Source organism: Pan paniscus, chromosome 21 (genome assembly GCF_029289425.2).
Source record: "Pan paniscus chromosome 21, NHGRI_mPanPan1-v2.0_pri, whole genome shotgun sequence".
In the NCBI taxonomy this organism is placed as follows: Eukaryota; Metazoa; Chordata; class Mammalia; order Primates; family Hominidae; genus Pan; species Pan paniscus.
Genome location: NC_073270.2, coordinates 37433912 through 37454429, shown reverse-complemented (window position 1 = coordinate 37454429; position 20518 = coordinate 37433912). Strand labels below are relative to the sequence as shown.

The window sequence follows — 20518 nt, the reverse complement described above, 5'->3', positions numbered from 1 at the left end:
CTATGCCTAATGATAGTAGACAAAGTTTTTATGTGGCTGCCATCACTACAGACATATTTGAGCATGGAGTTTTGTTGAACACTGGTTCATCTGAACTTTCCCATAGGTCCCTAAAGCTTAAATCTGCCATTCTGAACTACAAAACAACATATGCTTTGTACTTACAATCCATTCCCCAAATACTGGGCATTTCAATTATTCCCATAATATCATGGATGACAGAATGTCTTGGTGCAGAAAGAAGTTGATATTTTAGTTCTTTTCTTGCAACCCCTTCTATTATTGAAAGGTCTTCAGCACAAAGCAAGCCACTAATCCTTAAAATAGCCAGAGAAAGCAGGCACTTACCAAACCATGAATCTATGTTTTGAGTATCTCCTTCATCATCCAAGGATGAAAAATTGATGAAATCCGAGGGGGCATCATAGGAATAAGAGCTTTTAACTTGTGACATTGTCTCCCGCTTAACGCAGAAGAGCAGGTTTTTCCCAGTATTTGTACCACTTTTCTCAGCAGGTCACCTTCTGAGGAAAGAAATGGTTGCACATAAATCTAAGTAAATTCCCATCATTACTTTGGTTTTACTACCACGTTTGTAATTTTGCAAACCACCTAGAATTTACTGAAAGTAGCCTTACTTTGTCCCATCAACCTAAACATTAGTTTTTCAGGTAACTTAAAGATACTCCTTGAGGTAGATATGTTTGGAATTAGAAAGAAGTGGGCCAGACACAGTGGCTCACGTCTGTAATCCCAGCATTTTGGGAGGAGGGAGGACCACATGAGACCAGGAGTCCAAGTCCAGCCTACAAAACATAGACAGACCCTGTCTCTAAATAAATTAAAATTATCTCTAAGTATAACAGTTGACCCTGTCTCTAAAAAGATAAAAATTATCTGTAAGTAGTTGACCCTATCTCTAAAAAAATAAAAATTATCTTTAAGTAATCAGCAAATATAAAGAAAAACCAAAAAGAAAAAATTGAAATTAAAAATAAATTTTAGGCCAGGAGCAGTGGCTCACGCCTGTAATCCCAGCACTTCGAGAGGCTGAGGCGGGTGGATCACCTGAGGTCAGGAGTTCAAGATCAGCCTGACCAACATGGCAAAACCTCTTCTGTACTTAAAAAATACAAAAAATTAGCTGGGCATGGTGGCAGGCGCCTGTAATTCTAGCTACTCGGGAGGGTGAGGCAGGAGAATCGCTTGAACCTGGGAGGTGAAAGTTGCAGTGAGCCGAGATCGCGCCATTGCATTCCAGCCTGGGCAAGAAGAGCAAAACTCTGTCTCAAAAAAATAATAATAAATAAAAATAAAATAAATAAATAAAATTTCTAAATGTTTTTTAAAAGAGGCAAAGTTTGATAAGTATCTACACTGTGCTAGGTGTTTTACATTCACCATGTCATTATTTTCCCTCAATTTACCATTTTCTCATTTCTAGCCTCCTCTAGCCCAATTTATTCTCTCTCTGCCCTGAATAACCCAATTTCTAAAATACACCACTAATTTTTATGCCTACCAACCAAAATCTTATCCATCATTCAAAGTCCAGGTCAAATCTCTATGAACTCTTTCCCAATTTCCACCTATCATACAAAATTGTTGCCTCTCCAAAGCCAATTGTGCTTTGTTTATATCTCCACTGTAACACTTATCATCCAATTTTATATTAACTATGTAAATGTCTCTCCCAGTAGACTCAAAGTTCCTAAAAACAAAGATAGATTTTACTCACTTGTGTATACCTCATCCATCCATCCATCCATCCAACCATCAAGGTGCTTAACACAGTGCATTATACATAGTAAGAGTTCAACACAGTTTTGTCAAATATAAGTTGTCTTTTCTTAGAAATATTCTCAAAAAATACTATTTCTGAGTATAAAGACGACAACTTTGAAATACACGTAAGAGTCACAACATGCAGCATAGGAACAGAAGCAAGGATAAGGGAACAAGTTAAATAGGCCCCTCCCTACTCCTGTGTACGAAGTTTTGCACTCTATCCTGTGGAAACCTGTGAAGGTTTAAAGTCAGCTCCTACTCAAGCCTAATCTAGTTAATAAAATAGCTGAAAGTAATCTGATAAATAGCCTAAAGGCCACACTCAGTGGCCAATAATTTGCCGATGAAACCCAATGAGCCATTTGTCTTTTTTTTTTTTGAGACGGAGTCTCACTCTGTCCCCCAGGCTGGAGTGCAGTGGCATGATCCCAGCTCACCACAACCTCTGCCTTCCGGGTTCAAGCAATTCTCCTGCCTCAGTCTCTAGTAGCTGGAATTACAGGCGCCCACAGCCACACCTGGCTAATTTTTTGTTTTTAGTAGAGACGGGATTTCACCATGTTGGCCAGGCTGGTCTCAAACTCCTGACCTCAAGTGATCCACCCACCTCGGCCTCCCAAGTGTGAGCCACTGCGCCCGGCCAGCCATTTGTTTTTATCCAGGGAACGACATGTACTTAAAAGTATCTGTATCTTAGAAGGGAGGTAGATGCCAGTAATCACTTGAATAAATGTTTATTTAAATTAATACCTTTCTAGTGTGGCGCAGTGGCTCATGCCTGTAATCCCAGCACTTTGAGAGGCCAGGGCGGATGGATCACTTGAGGTCAGGAGTTTGAGACCAGCCTGGCCAACATGGTGAAACCCCATCTCTATTAAAAATACAAAAAAGCAGCCGGGCACGGTGGCTCACGCCTGTAATTCCAGCACTTTGGGAGGCCAAGGCGGGTGGATCACGAGGTCAGGAGATCGAAACCATCATGGCTAAAACGGTGAAACCCTGTCTCTACTAAAAATACAAAAAATTAGCCGGGCGCAGTGGTGGGCACCTGTAATCCCAGCTACTCAGGAGGCTGAGGCATAAGAATCCCTTGAACGCAGGCAGCGGAGGTTGCAGTGAGCCAAGATCACGCCACTCTACTCCAGCCTGGGTGACAAGAGCGAGACTCCGGCTCAAACATAAATAAATAAATAAACCTATAATGCTACACTATTCCAGATGTCTTCTCCCTCATATATATACAAACTATTATTTTTTTAAATGAATCATTGACAGTTTGAATCTGCTTCACATATTATGAATATTCTTGTATGTCAATAAATATAGACATATCAATTAATGGCTGTATCTGTTCCATAATTACTTATCCTTGATTTTCAGCCTTTTTCCAATATTTTCACTTTAAAGATACTGCTAAAGCATCATCCTTGTAGCTAAATTTCTGTACACATCCATAATTCTTCCCTTAAGATAAATCTTAAGAGGTGGAACTGCTGGGTCAAAAGCTCTTGACACATACTGTGAAAATGTCCCTCAGAAGAAAAACACCCACTTACATTACCAGGAGTGTGCCAGTTCCCCAAACTCTCCCCAACTCTGGGCACTGCAGCGCTCATTTTCTCTAAACTATACCACATAAGCTATCCACTGAGATGAATCATGAGATCAGTTACTCCCAACCTACATAGCCGTTCAGTGGTTTGGCCAGCATTTCACAGCTTCTCTCAGTGGACTAGGGCAATTCAAAATGGACTAGGGGCTGGGAGTGGTGGCTCATGCCTGTAATCCCAGCACTTTGGGAGGAAGTGGCGGGAGGATCACTTGAGGTCAGGAATTCGAGAACAGCCTGGCCAACATGGTGAAACTCCATCTCTACTGAAAATACAAAAATTAGCCTGGGGTGGTGGCTGCACCTGTAGTTCCAGCTACTCGGTGAGAATCACTTCAACCCGGGAGGCTGCAGTGAGCCAAGACCGCACCACTGCACTCCAGCCTGGGGGACAGAGCGAGACTCTGTCTCAAAAAATAAAATAAATAAAAATAATGTGCTTCTGGTCCTTATAGTGTCTCAGAAACATCTGTTATTGTTGTTGTTTTTGTTTTTGTTTTGTTTTGTTTGAGATGGTGTCTTGCTCTGTCGCCCAGGCTGGAGTGCAGTGGCATGATCTTGGTTCACTGCAACCTCCACCTCCTGGGTTCAAGCGATTCTCTTCCCTCAGCCTCCCAAGTAGCTGGGGTTACAAGCGTGCGCCACCACGCCTGGCTAATTTTTCTATTTTTAGTAGAGATGGGGTTTCACCATGTTGGCCAGGCTGGTCTTGAACTCCTGACCTCAGGTGATCTGCCTGCCTCGGCCACCCAAAGTGCTGGGATTACAGGCATGAGCAACCGCACCCGGCCAGAAACATCTGTTATAACAAATATTTCATTTATACAGTGACATCAATCTAGACCCCAGAGAACATCATCTTCCCATGGTCTCTCCTATGCTCACTGCAGCCAGAATTCCACAAGTATCTTTATAACAATGCTCTAATTGAGGTACTTAGTGTAGAAACATGATATTTTAGAATTGGGAGGAAACTTTGATTAACACCTAACCTTTGCAGTCTATAAGATATTAACTTAAAGCAAAAAGGGGTTCTCCAAGATCACACAACAAAAATCCTAAGGATCATGGTAAAAACAGTTACCAGAGGTGTTCATTACATGCCAGGTGCCATGATATACTAAATATGTATTCTTTCTGATATGCAAAACAATCCTGTAAAGCAGCAATTATTCCCAACCTAGAAGCTGAAGATCAGAAAGATTAAATGACTTGCCCAGTATCACACAGTTACGTAAAAACAGAGCCAGATCTAGACCTGAGGCTCGTGACTTCAGCACAATGTTCTTTCTACATCCTTCTGCCCTCTTACCTTGTGAATTAAAGAAGTGTGTTCATGAAGTTAAGCTCTCTATTTGCATAGGAAAGAATACTGTATTTATTTCCAAGTAAATCCATTCTCCATAGTCTTCTGTCTGGAATAGGGGTTCTTTGGTATCCCCAGTCTAAATTTTCCTCTCTCCTCCATTTCTACTTTCATTATTAAGCTTAACTCAATAAGCTTTTTGTCAGTGGTTCACAATAGTGTGTACTTGCTAGGGGCCATAAGCTGTGGGCCCTTGAATGTTTCTCAGTAACATTCAAGGATGACACTCTATATCTTCACACAAAAAGTAGATCTAAGCGGCCAGGCTCAGTGGCTCGCACCTGTAACCTCAGCACTTTGGGAGGCCGAGACGGGTGGATCACAGGGTGAGGAGATTGAGACCATCCTGGCTAACATGGTGAAACCCCGTCTCTACTAAAAATACAAAAAGAATTAGCCAGGCGTGGTGGCGGTCACCTATAGTCCTAGCTACTCAGGAGGCTAAGGCAGGAGAATGCTGTGAACCCGGGAGGCAGAGCTTGCAGTGAGCCGAGATCACGCCACCGCATCCAGCCTGGGCAACAGTGCGAGACTCCATCTCAAAAAAAAAGAAAAAAAAGTAGATGTAGTCCTGAACACAAAGGAACTTAACATCTACATAGACGCTAAGGTCCTATCATACACAATAAATAAGACAGTTTGTTTAAATTATACAGTATGAACTCTAAGTATAGAGAATTAGAAATTAACATGGCTGAAGTCAAGGTACGATTAAATATTTTTCATTGACCATGACCAAAACAGTAGCAAGTACATTAAAATGGAAGTTACCTCCTGATAGCCACTTTCCAAGCTTGGGGTAGCCATGGGACAGTTCTGGCCAATGAGAACTAAGTAAGAATCTGCTGAGGGATTCCTAGGAAAAAATTTTCTTTCCTGGAAACAGCTACAGCCCTTATTCCTGCCCTTTCCCTTTATCCTTCTTCTTGCCTTGAAGGCAAGCTGGAGCTATGGCAGTCATCTGGTATACATGAGTAGATGGCCAAGAGAACAATAAACATAGGGCTTAACATCAATGAGCTAATGACTATTAAAGATCAAATATCAGCTACTATATACCTCTAGACTTCTGGTGTTTTTTACAATTTTCCATGACCTGCTAAAAAGACTTCTTATACTAAAAAAAAAATAGGCCAGGCACGGTAGCTCACACCTGTAATCCCAACACTTTGGAAGGCCAAGGCAGGCGGATCACCTGAGGTCAGGAGTTCGAGACCAGCCTCACCAACATGGTGAAACCCTGTCTCTAATAAAAATATAAAAATTAGCCAGGTGTGGTGGCAGGTGCCTGTAATCCCAGCTACTCGGGAGGCTGAGACAGGAGAATCACTTGAACCCAGGAGGCGAAGGTTGCAGTGAGCTGAGATTGCGCCATTGCACTCCAGCCTGGGCAACAAGAGTGAGACTTCATCTCAGAAAATAATAATAATTATTGTATAAACCATTATAGCCACATTTTCTGTCACCTGTAGTCAAAAGCAATTCCAACTAACAGAAGTCCAGAATGCCCTCTCTGGCATTTACCACATGTATATGACAATAGGCAAGTCACTAATTCTCTGCCTACCTTCTTACCATAATCAAATAAGAAGGTACTTCAAGTGCTATGAAATACACTATCGTAAGGTATTATCACTGCTGATACCTTTCCTCTCCTTGACCACATTTCTATTCAAAGGATTTTTAGTGAAAGATTCCATGGTGACTGACAGTGGTTAAAAACCCCTTGCTGCAAGGAGGAAATTTTCCTTTTCTTGTGAACAAATATGCTAGAAGACATGGGAAAATCTTGGATTCCCATGATCTTAATGCCTAACTCAGGTCACTGGGAACGCTTCCCAGGCATGAATGTAATGAAGACGACTAAAGCTGGGGGAAGGAAGAGGCAGGAATGTAACATGCAGCAACCCCACTTAGCCTCAAAACCATGATTCCACCAAAGCATGATGCTGAAAACTACCTGGAAAGTGTTCAAATTTAACCCTTCACATCCTTTTTTTCTTTCTTTTTCATCTCTGTTTTTTAAAGAATCTAGCCTGTTGCTCAGGCTAGACTCGAACTCCTGGGCCCAAAGGATCCTCCCTCCTCAACCCCTCCTAAGTAGCTGGGCATGGTGGTGTGTGCCTGTAGTCCCAGCTAATCAGGAGGCTGAGGTGGGAGGATCATTTGAGTCCAGGAGTTTGAGGCCACAGTGACCCACGATTGCACCACTGCACTCTAACGTGGGCAACAGAGTGAGACTCTGTCTCTTAAAAGACAACAACAACAACAACAAAATAGTTAAGCAGTATTTATTTCCCTAGATCTATGTTTGCAGCCCAAAAGAAATTGAGCTTTCTTGAATTTTTATTAAATATTCATGACAAGCAATGATTGTCTAATCTCTTGATTTAAGGAAATAATCCTTCCCATTTACGTGGCCTATAAATTGACTATTAACTTACCCAAATGTTACATATTCTCTAATATTTCTATATAGAACTACCAACCTGGCCAACATGGTGAAACCCCATCTTTCTACTAAAAATACAAAAATCAGCTGAGTTTGGTGGCACATGCCTGTAATCCCAGCTACTCGGGAGGCTGAGGCAGGAGAATCGCTTGAATGCAGGAGGCAGAGGTTGCAGTGAGCCGAGATCATGCCACTGCACTCCAGTGTGAGACTCCGTCTCATAAATAAATAAATAAATAGCCGGGCACGGTGGCTCACACCTGTAATCCCAGCACTTTGGGAGGCCAAGGCGGGCGGATCGCCTGAGGTCAGGAGTTTGAGACCAGCCTCAACATGGAGAAACCCTGTCTCTACTAAAAATACAAAATTAGCCGGGCGTGGTGGTGCATGCCTGTAATCCCAGCTACTTGGGAGACTGAGGCAGGAGAATTGCTTGAACCTGGGGGGTGGAGGTTGCAGTGAGCCAAGATCGCACCATCGCACTCCAGCCTGGGCAACAAGAGCAAAACTCCGTCTCAAAAAAAAAAAAGAAATCGAGACCATCCTGGCCAACATGGTGAAACCCCGTCTCTACTAAAAACACAAAATTAGCTGGGAGTCGTGGCGTGCGCCTGTAGTCCCAGCTACGCGGAAGGCAGAGGCAGGAGAATCGCTTGAACCCGGGAGGAGGTTCCAGTGAGCCAAGATCGTGCCACTGCACTCCAGCCTGGCAACAGAGTAAGATCCATCTCAAAAATATAATAATAATTAATTTAAAAAATTAAAAATAAACAAATAATAAGATTTCTATATAGAACTAAAAATGATTCCTGGGGCATTGACTTAATAAAAGGGTATATAAATTTGAAAAAGTTAAAAATAAAAACAGCTATTAACTTTTTTCTTTTTTTTTGAGACAGAGTTTCACTCTTGTCGCCCAGGCTGGAATGCAGCGGCACAATCTTGGCTCACTGCAACCTCTGGCTCACGGGTTCATGTGATTCTCCTGCCTCAGCCTCCTGAGTAGCTGGGATTACAGGCACCTGCCACCATGCCCAACTAATTTTTTGTATTTTTAGTAGACGGGGTTTCACCATGTTGGCCAGGCTGGTCTTGAACTCCTGACCTCAAGTGATCCACCCGCCTCAGCCTCCCAAACTGCTGGGATTACTAGCGTAAGCCACCGTGCCCGGCCAACAGCTATTACTTAATGAGCACTTATGACATGCCAGACACTGTTGACAGTGTCTTACATGTATTAACTCACTAAATCCTCACAATAATCCTATAAAGTAGGTACTGTTATTATCTTCATTCTATACTGAGGGACTTGAGGCACAGAGAGATTTACTACTCATTCACAGTCATGCAGCTAAGAAGCAGTAAAGCCAGGATTCCAAATGGAATAGACACCGAAGGTGGTGTTCTTATCCACTGCCTATTTATTTAAAAATAGACATTTAAGCTGGGCGCGCTGGCTCACGCCTGTAATCCCAGCACTTTGGGAGGCCGAGGCGGGCGGATCACGAGGTCAAGAGATTGAGACCATCCTGGCTAACACAGTGAAACCCCGTCTCTACTAAAAATACAAAAAAATTAGCCGGGCCTGGTGGTGGATGCCTGTAGTCCCAGCTACTCGGGAGGCTGAGGCAGGAGAATGGCGTGAACCCAGGAGGCAGAGGTTGCAGTGAGCCGAGATCGCGCCACTGCACTCCAGCCTGGGCAACAACGCAAGACTCTGTCTCAAAAAAAAAAAAAAAAAAAAAAATTCACATTTAAATAAATAAATAACAAATGTCATGGAGCAAGAGATAATAACTTCCAAATACTGTCTACTGTAGGCCAGGCACCTTACCAGACACTTCACATAAATCATCTCGTTTAAACTGCATTAACAATATAGACAATAGATAGATGTCTTTATAAATAAATGCTACCATCACCATTTTATAAACAAGGAAACAAGCTCAGAGAAGTTACACTATTCCAAGATCACCAAACTAATAATAGCAGTGTTGAGTTTTAAAAGAACAAGCCTGCAGGATTCCAAAATCTGGGGTCTCTCTAATGCACAAGTTTTCCTATAAACATTGCTTCAAAAAGGAGGTAGGTAATCAAATCATAAGATCCTGTTCAACAAAGACAAATCCTGCCCTTTACGAAAACTAAGCATCCCTGATATGCTCATAAAGAAAACTTTAGCGAATTACAAATCCTGTTATAAATATATTTGGAAAGCTCTGATCTGAATCTTCCCATAAATTTTTTAAAAAATCCATTGATTCCTCTTTTTTTAAGTATACTTTTCCATATGAAGTTTTTCCTCTATATAAGATGGTGGTTAGTGAAAACCTCAGTGATATTCTAGAGTAAAGAGACTATGAAGAGGGTTCAAGCAGCAGAAGAAAGGCTGTCCTCTGAGGTCTAAGACTACATTTGATTAGTGGGGAACAAACGGCGAGGGGTACAAACCTAAGTACACTTAATCTTTAGGTGAAATTTTAAAAACAAAATATTATTTTCCTAACATGATCTGTTCTTTAAAAAAGCTTCTTTTAAGCTATATTTTGGTCTAGAATGGCCAACTCAGGAGACCATCCCCTCTCCCTGGAAAAAGAGAATAAATAAATACATATCCATTGAGAAGTCTGACTCTCTTCAATTAAGGCTGATAGGACAAGTACATCAAGAAAACGAAAAGCTAACTACTGGGTAATTTTGGTTTCACGACACTACCTCCCCCAGAAATAATAAATATGAGGATGTGAAATCTTCCAAAATTAAAGTCCACAGGGCCTAGTGGGAAATGGAACAGGCCAGAGCCAAAGGCAGCTGTTTAAATGAGAGAGCCCCAGGCATGGTGGGAACTGGATGCCTTCCTGCGCCCCTTAATCAAGATTGAATTTCTGTCAACGGGTCTCACAAAAAAAAAAAAAAAAAAAGGCACATGCGTCAACCACATTCCCCCAAACAAATCAAGTTGCCAAGCAAGAGAATCAGCTTCACATTTCAAAATTATCTGAATCTACCACAGCTTCAGATTCTTGCAAAACTAGAAATATTCTGCATGGAAAAATAGCTATTAATGACCAATATTCCTACAAAGACCCAAGGAAAAAGCCTATCCTGTATGCTATGAACCTATTAGGTTCCTCTAAAAACTGCCTATTCAATGCCATCCATCTGTCTTATAGCCCATTTTTGTTTCCAAAAAGCGAAGACTAAAACGACAGATAGATAGATAGATAGACAGACAGACAGACAGACAGACAGACAGACAGACAGACAGAGATAGAGATATAAAATCTCGGCCGGGCACAGTGGCTTATGCCTGTAATCCCAGTACTTTGGGAGGCCAAGGCAGGCGGATCACGAAGTCAGGAGTTCGAGATCAGCCAGGCCAACATGGTGAAACCCGTCTCTACTAAAAATACAAAAATTAGCGGGCGTGGTGGGTACGTGCCTTTAATCCCAGCTACTCGGGAGGCTGAGGCAGGAAAATAGCTTGAACCCAGGAGGTGGAGGCTGCAGTGAGCCGAGATTGCACCGCTGCACTCCAGCCTGGGACAGAGCGAGACTCCTTCTCAAACAACAACAACAACAACAAATCTCTTCCCTCCAAGAACGCACAATTGAATGGGGGAATGCAAACAATTACAATATAGGGCTATCCTTGCTGCAAGAGGGCATTAACAGAGAGCGCTCTGGAAGTGCAGAGAAGGAGAACAGCGTAAAAGAGGATCAGAGATGGTTTCCTGATGTAAAAAATACTTAAAAGATACAGACAGACCTGCGGAGTTCTACAAGCTAAGAATGAACGTTGACTTTTTCTAGGGTAAGAGATAAATGGAAGGGGAAGACAAATACAAATTAGGAAGATTGCAGACAAAGCAATGTAACCTGTTCCCACATTCATCTGAAATTAACCTCCCATTGCCTCCCATCTTTCTTCACTCTCAAACCAAAAATAACTAGTCTTGACAAGCTCTATAAATCAAAAGGTGCAGGTTCAGACCGGGTTGGGGAAAGCTGCAAGAGGGTGCATTCTAAGCAGGGTGAAATAGTGGACTACCAGGTCCTGAGCAAAACAAAGACTTTGGTGTGACAGATGCTCTCAAACACCTTGCTATCCAGCCAGTGAGATATGACTTGCCTATTTCTATTAAAGAGAAAGTCATGAGTTAAACTGGTAATATAATAGAATAAACAGAGTAAGACAAGACTTCATTAGAAGTATAGTTAGTTAAGATGGTCCCATCCCAGGCAGTGCCATTTCTCCAGGGACATCCTCTTCTACTTTCACAAGGGATAAGAGATCCTGTTACATTACCACAAGAAAAATAGAGTGGAGTTACTTTCATCTTACCCAGAGAGAAAACACCTACAATTTTTTCTTGTATATAAGGGATTAGCAGCAGTCAGTAAATGGCAACATAATCCAGCATGCAATTTTAACTGTTAATCAAAGTCACAAACTAAGTCTGAAGGAAGTTTAATGGACTTTGTGTTTCCACATTTATGTTTGCTAACTTCTATGTTGAAACTGGATCTGTTTACAGAAACAGATCTATGAAGCTTCCAAAATTGGGTCAATTTAAAATCCAATGACAATCCCTCACTGTCCAACACTCAGAAGTCAGCACAGGACACATGGACACTTGTTCTAATTCATCACTGTCCAGAAACTCCAAGCAAATATATTTCCTATCATTTCTCTCCCAAACTTGTATGTTTCATATTGCCCTTTTTCAAGGATTACAAACTCAGTTTTGCTATAATTTATCCATGGAACTCAACAAACCATAATCCACCTATGACTAATAGGACCTAGATGGAAATCAATGATGCTGTTTACTACTAGGACAGATAATGACAGAGAGCTTTGTAAAATACTAAAAGGAAATCTTAGTAGAATCCCAAAGTGATCTGATATTCCAATAGTATGAAGCTGAAAAAGTTTGTAATGGTTGACAGTGTGGCTGCAGATTACAATCCTAGTCAAATAGCAGTCATTTCATTTTATAGAGATTTATTCCCTTCAAAAGGTATCTGGTTTGGAGAATAACACACAAACACTCAAACCCAAGAACCTAATAAAAGTGTTTATTAGATGGCTCATGCCTGTAATCCCAGCACTTTGGGAGGCCGAGGCAGGTGGATCACCTGAGGTCAGGAGTTCAAGACCAGCCTGGCCAATATGGCAAAACCCCATCTCTAATAAAAATACAAAAATTAGCCAGGTGTGGTGGCGCGCCTGTAATCCTAGCTACTCGGGAGGCTGAGGCAGGAGAATCACTTGAACCAGGGAGGCAGAGGTTGCAGTAAGCTGAGATTGTGCCACTGTATTCCAGCCTGGTTGACAGAGTGAGACTATGTCTCCAAAAAAACAAAAAAAAGTGTTTACCTATGGATGGTGAGAGTGAAGAAGTAACAAGGCTGGAGGAAGATTTTAAACCATGAAGCTTTTTATATTCTTTTGATTTTTGCACCATGCAAATATATTACCTATTTTAAATTATACATTTATGCCTATGTGAATATACACTGTTTTAGGTAAATCAGCATAATCTTCCTACAAGGCAATTTGGTGTTACATGTCAAAAGTTTTTAAAAATATGTTTTGTTTGTTTGTTTTTTGAGATGGAGTCTCACTCTGTTGCCTAGGCTGCAGTAGTGCAATGGCGTGATCTCGGCTCACTGCAACCTCCACCTCCCAGGTTCAAGTGATTCTTCCACCTCAGCCTCCCGAGTAAGTGGGATTATAGGCACCCGTCATCATGCCTGGCTAATTTGTGTATTTTTAGTAGAGACAGGGTTTCACCATGTTAGCCAGGCTGGTCTTGAACTCCTGACCTCAGGTGATCTGCCCACCTCAGCCTCCTCAGAGTGCTGGGATTACAGGCGTGAGCCACCGCGCCCGGCCAAAAATACGCAGTCTTTTAGACCAGCAATTTCACTGGTAAAAGTAATATAAAGAACCAAATAATGGAATACCATATAGCCATTAAAATTATGTTGTAGAAAAATTTGGCCGGGTACAGTGGCATGCACCTGTAGTTTCAGCAACTCGAGAGGCTAAGGCAGGAAGATCACTTGAGCCCAGGAGATGGAGGCTGCAGTGAGCTGTGATCACACCACTGAAGTGCACACTCCAGCCTGGGTGACAGAGCAAGACCCCGTCTCAAAAAAAAACAAAAAAGAAAAGAGAAGAAAATTTATTAATGACACGGGAAAATATTCATAGCCTGATTATTAAGTTAAAAAAATTAGAGGCCGGGCGTGGTGGCTCAAGCCTCAATCCCAGCACTTTGGGAGGCCGAGGTGGGCAGATCATGAGCTCAGGAGTTTGAGACCAGCCTGGCCAATATGGTGAAACCGTCTCTACTAAAAACACAAAAATAGCCGGGTGTGGTTGCGGGTGCCTGTAATCCCAGCTACTCGGGAGGCTGAGGCAGGAGAATTGCTTGAACCTGGGAGGCGGAGGTTGCATTGAGCCAGAGATCGCGCCATTGCACTCCAACCCGGGCGATAGAGTGAGACTCCGACTCAAAAAAAAAAAAAAAAAAAGTTAAAAAAATTAACAAAAGTTTTTAGTGTATGATTTTTTTAAAAATGAAATACAGTTGGCTGTCCGTATCTATGAGGTCCATATCTGTGGATTCAATCAACTGCAGATCAAAAATATTTGGGGGAAAAAAAAAACTGCAAGGCCAGGCACGGTGGCTCACGCCTGTAATCCTAGCACTTTGGGAGGCAGAGGCGGGCAGATCACCTGAAGTCAGGAGTTCGAGACCAGCCTGACCAACATGGAGAAACCCCATCTCTGTTAAAAATACGAAATTAGCCAGGTGTGGCATGCCTGTAGTCCCAGCTACTCGGGAGGCTGAGACAGGAGAATCGCCTGAACCTGGGAGGCGGAGGTTACGGTAAGCTGAGATCGCACCATTGCACTCCAGCCTGGGCAACAAGAGCGAAACTCCGCCTCAAAAAAAAAAAAAAAACTGCATCTGTACTGCATATGTACAGACTTTTTTTGAGACAGGGTCTCTTTCTGCCACCCAGGTTGGAGTGCAGTGGTGCCCTCAGCTCACCGTAACCTCAAACTCCTTGGCTTAAGTGATCCTTCACCTTGGCCCCCCAAGTAGCTGGGACTACAAGTAGGTGCCACCACGCCTGGTTAAATTTTTTTATTTATTTATTTTTTTTTTGTAGAGACAGGGTGCCACTATGTTGCCCAGGCTGGTCGCGAACTCCTGGCCTCAAGCAATCCTCCTATTTAAGTCTCCCAAAGTGGTGGGATTACAGGCCTGAGCCACTGTACCCAGCCTAGACTTTTTTCCTTGTCATTATTCCCTAAACAATACAGTATAACAACTATTTACATAGCATTTACATTGTATTAAGTATTACAAGTAATCTAGAGATAATTTAAAGTATGTGGGAGTAGGTACATAAGCTATATGCAAATACTACACATCATTTTATATCAGGGCTTGAGCATCTGAGAATTTTGTTTTGTTTGTTTTGAGACAGAGTCTTGCTCTGTTGCCCAGGCTGGGGTGCAGTGATGAGATCTTGGCTCACTTGCAGCCTCTGCCTCCCGGGTTCAAGGGATTCTCCTGCCTCAGTCTCCCAAGTAGCTGAGATTACAGGTGCGCACCACCACACCCAGCTAATTTTTGTATTTTTAGTAGAGATGGGGTTTTGCCATGTTGGCCAGCCGGTTTCAAACTCTTGACCTCAGGTGATCCGACTGCCTCAGCCTCCCAAAGTGCTGGGATTACAGACATAAGCCACTGTAACCGGCCGCATATGAGAATTTTGATATCCTGGGAAGGTCTTAGAACCAATTCCCCATGGATATCAAGGAATGACTATATAGACATAGAAAAAAATTATAAAGAAATCTATCAAAAGGCTAACCATGGTTTATCTGAGAGGTGGGATAGTGGGTGATTTTATTTTCTTTTTGCTTTTCATAATAAATAAATTTCCTTCCAAAATATGTGTTACTTTATAAAATTACATTAGTCATTTAAACACTTATGAAGCTGATATATTAATGTTCCTTATTCCTATGGTCACTGCCTTACCTGTGGTTTAATCAGTCTATCAGGCCTACAGGTCTGACTCAAAGTTGTAATCTTCTCTTTCACCCCTTTTCTGAAATCTTGAAGTCTGGCAAATATGTATCAAGAACCTGGAAGAAGCAGAAAAGTGATGAAACAGGTTCCAAGTTCTCTGTAGTAAAAAAGGGTTAACAGGCCGGGAGCAGTGGCTCACGCCTATAATCCCAGCACTTTGGGAGGCCAAGGCAGGTGGATCACTTGAGGTCAGGAGTTCAAGACCAGCCTGGCCAACATGGTGAAACCCCATCTCTACTAAAAATACAAAAATTAGCCAGGCATGGTGGTGCACGCCTGCAATCCCAGCTACTCAGGACACTGAGGCAGGAGAATCGCTTGAACCTGGGAAGCGGAAGCTTCAGTGAGCCAAGATTGCGCCAGCCAGTGCACTCCAGCCTGAGCAACAGAGTGAGACTGTCTCAAAAAAAAAAAAAAAAAGAGCAAACTTTTACTACTTTGTTTTACTAAGTACAAATAACATTATTTTTAATTTCCAAAGTAACCTCTAGATACAATTTTATACTTTTCTCACTGTTCTTTATTCCTCTTTTACCAAGTTTCCCTACACAAACAAAAACGGAAGCCCTCCGCAGTTATCTATCCTTTTTTCACAGAGTACCTTGGGCTGCTGATCTCTACATCTCTGTCTCAAATACAGATCTATTCACAGAATCGCTTGGGTTATGAAATCTCTCTAAGGCCAGGCAAGGTGGCTCACACCTGTAATCCCAGCACTTTGGGAGGCCGAGGCAGGTGGATCGCCTGAGATAAGGAGTTTGAGACTAGCCTGGCCAACATGGCGAAACCCTGTATCTACTAAAAATACAAAAATTAGGCCAGGCGCAGTGGCTCACACCTGTAATCCCAGCACTTTGGGAGGCCGAGGCAGGCAGATTACGAGGTCAGGAGATTGAGACCATCCTGGCTAACATGGTGAAACCCCAACTCTATTAAAAATACAAAAAAACTAGCCGGGTGTGGTGGCATGCGCCTGTAGTCCCAGCTACTTGGGAGGCTGAGGCAGGAGAATTGCTTGAACCCAGGAGGCGGAGGTTGCAGTGAGCCGAGAGCGCACCATTGCACTCCAGCCTAGGCAACAGAGTGAGATGCCATCTCAAAAAAAAAATACAAAAATTAGCCAGGTGTGGTGGCAGATCCCTATAATCCCAGCTACTCAAGAGACTGAGGTAGGAGAATTGCTTGAACAGGGGAGGCAGAAGTTGCAGTGAGCTGAAATCGCGCCACTGCACTCCAGCCTGGGCGACAGAGTGAGACTCCGTCTCAAAAAAAAAAAAAAAAAAAAAAAACTCTATAGTCAATTTTGCTTCCTAACTTTGCCCATAGCAAAGAAAATGAAGTATGTCAAAGGGCATTTAAATCTCCCTCCTCTTTCTCCCAGGAACTCAAAGAGAATTAGGGAAGAGACACAGAAAAAGCTGAAGGAAAATTAACCAGGAGATGTAGATGAGCCCTGAACATCTCCTGGTAACTAAAGAAATGAAGGACTCTCTCACATAATCCTGGACAAACTTAATTGCAATAAATTAATTTTATCAAGGTTGGAATACACAGATTTATGCATAAGGTTGGCCAAATAAACCCTATTCAGATAATTTGAAAGTCTAAACAAATTTACCAACCTAGTTGAATACAATCCAGTTTTTCATACCCGCAATTTTGTAGTCAATTCAGATAGTGCCTTCCTGCCTACTCAATTCAACAGGTATTTAGTGGGTGATTCCTATGCACCAGGATTGTTTCAGTCCCTGTCTAACCAAACTCTGGTTATCAAGAATTAGACAAGGGTGGCTTTGTGAAGCACAGAAACACAAACTGGCTCTTGAACTCCCTCACCTCTAAACTGTCCAGACACCTAGAATACAAAACAGTAGAGCACCCAGATGGTGTCCTGTCTTGCTCTGATTCTCACTTGCCAATTTCAAACCATGTTTTTGTCCCCAAACATACCAAAAAACGTTTGAGTACACCATACATCTGTGCACCCATAATATCTCATGCCAATCTGAGCACAGTACCCTCAAAGGTCAACTAAATGGCTGAGTTAGCTGAGAGCCACATAATTTTGACCCAAGAATGCCAACTTAATACTGAACTCACTCACCCAAACCAACCAGGGGGACTCAAGTCTGACGTGGGGGTGGTGTAATACACTAAGGCCACAATACAAGAATATCCTTACTACAGCAGCAAGTAGTCCTATTTTTGACAACATTTGATGAGTGAGAGAAATTCAAAGAGAGGCCACAGGATGTCAAGAAAAGGTAAGGGTGAAGCAGGAAGTAAACCAAGAGCTGGTCTTAAAGCAAAATCCAGGAGTCAAAAATCCTCTTCTATCCTAAGTAGGCCTGATTTGGGGGGAGTCCATGTTACTGAACTACTAGAAAATTATATGTGGAAAACCAGACGTTATATGTCAAGAAAATAGGGGGTAAACCAATTCTACATTATAACCTGGTTTGGTTTTCCTTCCCCCCTCCAATCTATAAATGTTGAGAAAGGAAATGAGAAAGGGAATAATATCTGGTGATTCCATACAAAAAGAGAGCTGGACAAATATGGATAACATATAATGAATTTTAAATCCCAAATAGAAGACAACTCCAAGTGGACTTAAACTCTCCCTCAATTATGTTCTCACACCATCTAATTATCTTCCTGTTTTAGACAACAGTTTTGAAATGTACTTATTTGTGACTACCTCTGTTTTCCTCCATCAAACGCCACACTTCCTGAGGGCATGGCTACTGTATCACCCATTTCTCGAAATTTATCTAGATTCTGGGCCTCAGTTTCCTCCTCCTTCCTCCTTCCTCAGTTTCTGTCAAGAGGGACCAAGAATAGCACCAACTACATTGGCTTGGCGAGGAAATTAAATGAGAACGGGCATGCAGGGTGCTTAGTTCAGTCAATGTTTATAACCTGTTAGCATGGTAATAACAATAATTATCGTTACCGTTATTAGCCGACAGCCTCCCGCAACTCCTTTTTTCCCCCGTTTCCCGGACGGACTTCACAGCAAAATCCTGTCGCCAAGAGAAGCGTGGCCCGAAGCCCCTGCTCGCACCCTACCCCGCCTAGGCGGCGACCGAGCACCGCAACCGCCTCAGAAGCCAGGCCTAGCGGCGCGAACGGCGCTAGGGGCTGGAAGGTGAACTTCAGCCGTTCCAAACTCCGGGAGGAGGGAGACCCGCGCCCTAGCTGCTCCCTCTTTTCTTCCCACGGCTCACCTAGCCTCGCCTCAGATCTGACAACGAAGCGCGAGCCAACCCGCCGCGGGACTCATCCAGTATCGTTGAAATTTTGAACCCAGGCAGCCTAGTCGAATGCACCAATCAGAGCGCCGGGAAAGCAATTCCAGGCTCCCGATTGGCCCTACAGACCGCAGCAATACCGGAAGTCAGAAGGAGGTACCAGCGAACAACGCGGCCCGGAGTTCCTGGGAAGTGTAGTCTCCTGCGCCTGCGTGAGTCCACTGGAACAGCTCTTAGGAGTACGTTATTACAAAGACCGGAGTGCTGTGCTCCAAACTATTTGGGAAAGGTGGTACCAACTGAAGAGGTGGAGAGTCAACCTAGATCACAGAATGGCGCGCATCCTGGACCTCTCCAAGTTTTCAGGGAAGAAAACTCTATTTTTAAAAATTATTCTCGTTATGGTTGTGCATTATCCCTTGAAGGTTCAGGGAGTTCACTTCGTTTTAACATGGAGTCGCCTGCATGCAACATAGACTCGCCCGTAGCGTCCTTCCCAATAGTGCAGGAGTCTTTGAAACCTTTTACCCAGTCCCTGCCCTGATCTTATGAAATCTGCGGTTCGTTGGGAGCTTTATCCGGTTTTATTCCCAACTGCATCCCGGCTTTATGATCCCCATGTCGTAAAAAGAAAACAAAGTCTAGGAGAAGTTGAACAAACATGTCCAAAATCACATAATAAATGGAGAAGATGGGATTCGAATTAAGAAGGTCTGTTCTTTTTATACACCACCGATAATTAATTAGAGTCCGGGCTTCGTGGCGCTCACCTATAATCCCAGCTACTCAGGAGGCTAAAGCAGAAGGATCCCTTGAGACCAAGAGTTCCAGAACAGCGTAGACATCATAACGAGACCACCCCCACCATCTTAATTTTTTTTAATCAATTAGAAAATAGCAGCAACAAGAACAACAAAACAACCCCCTTCATAATACCAGCAAAAGCTAAAGATTCAAAAATTAAGCCTAGGCTGGGTGCGGTAGCTCACGCATGTAATCCCAGCACTTTGGGAGGCCGAGACAGGCAGATCACGAGGCGATGAGTTCGAGACCAGCCTGGCCAAAATGTTGAAACCCCCCCCCCCCCATCTCTACTAAAAATACAAAAATTAGCCGGGCGTGCTCGCGCGTGCCTGTAATCACAGCTACTTGGGAGGCTGAGGCAGGAGAATCACTTGAACCCAGGAGGCGGAGGTTGCAGTGAGCCAAGATTGCACCACTGCACTCCAGCCTGGGCGACAGAGCGAGACTGTCTCAAAACAAAAAAAAAAAGGTCAAGGCAATTCCAATGAAAGTCCCAGTGGGTTCTGTTCTGGAATTTGCCAAGTTAATTCTAAAGTTCCTATGGAAGAGCAAAAGCACAAGTATTGGCATCTTGAATTTTGAAAAAGATTGGGGGATTTATGTACAGATTTTGTACATATTAACATGAAATTATAGTAATTTTTAAAGTATGGTTCAGTTAATTCACACCCATGGGGGTGCAATCAGCAAAATCCAGACAGGAAAACCACAGGACAATTTAATTCCTTCAAAACATAAACTGCCAGAGTTTGGTTTTGTTTTCTTTTTGTTGTTGTTGTTTTGTTTCATTTTGTTTTTTGAGACGGAGTTTCGTTCTTGTAGCCCAGGCTGGAGTGCAACGGTGTGATCTCAGCTCACTGCAACCTCCGCCTCCCGGTTTCTCCTGCCTCAGCCTCCCAAGTACCCGGGATTAAAAATGTACCACCACACCCGGCTAATTTTTATATTTTTTGATAGAGACGGGGTTTCACCATGTTGACCAGGCTAGTCTCGAACTCCTGACCTCGGGTGATGCCCCCGCCTCACCCTCCCAAGTGCTGGGACTACAGGCGTGAGCCACCACACCTTTTGTTTTCTTTTTTAAGAGTCCTTGTGTTGTAGAGATACATATAGATACGGTAG

At 42.9% G+C, this 20518-nt stretch overlaps 1 protein-coding gene across 8 annotated transcripts in view; it reads right to left on the bottom strand.

Annotated features, from left to right (window-relative positions):
- The window catches only part of TPX2 (TPX2 microtubule nucleation factor), a 63425-nt gene extending 43898 nt beyond the window's left edge, over positions 1-19527 (bottom strand). For 2 of the 8 annotated variants that reach the window (XM_003814760.5, XM_008967523.4), the window contains exons 1-3: positions 18295-19527; positions 15288-15394; positions 349-524 (exon numbers count right to left, since the gene is read on the bottom strand). In XM_003814760.5, coding sequence (XP_003814808.2) covers positions 349-454 — 106 coding nt within the window. In that variant the 5' untranslated portion in view covers positions 455-524; positions 15288-15394; positions 18295-19527. The remainder of the gene's footprint in view (positions 1-348; positions 525-15287; positions 15395-18294) is intronic. The other 6 variants (XM_008967520.5, XM_055105042.2, XM_008967522.6 and 3 more) reach the window with 3 other exon arrangements.
- Positions 19528-20518: the final 991 nt, after the last annotated feature.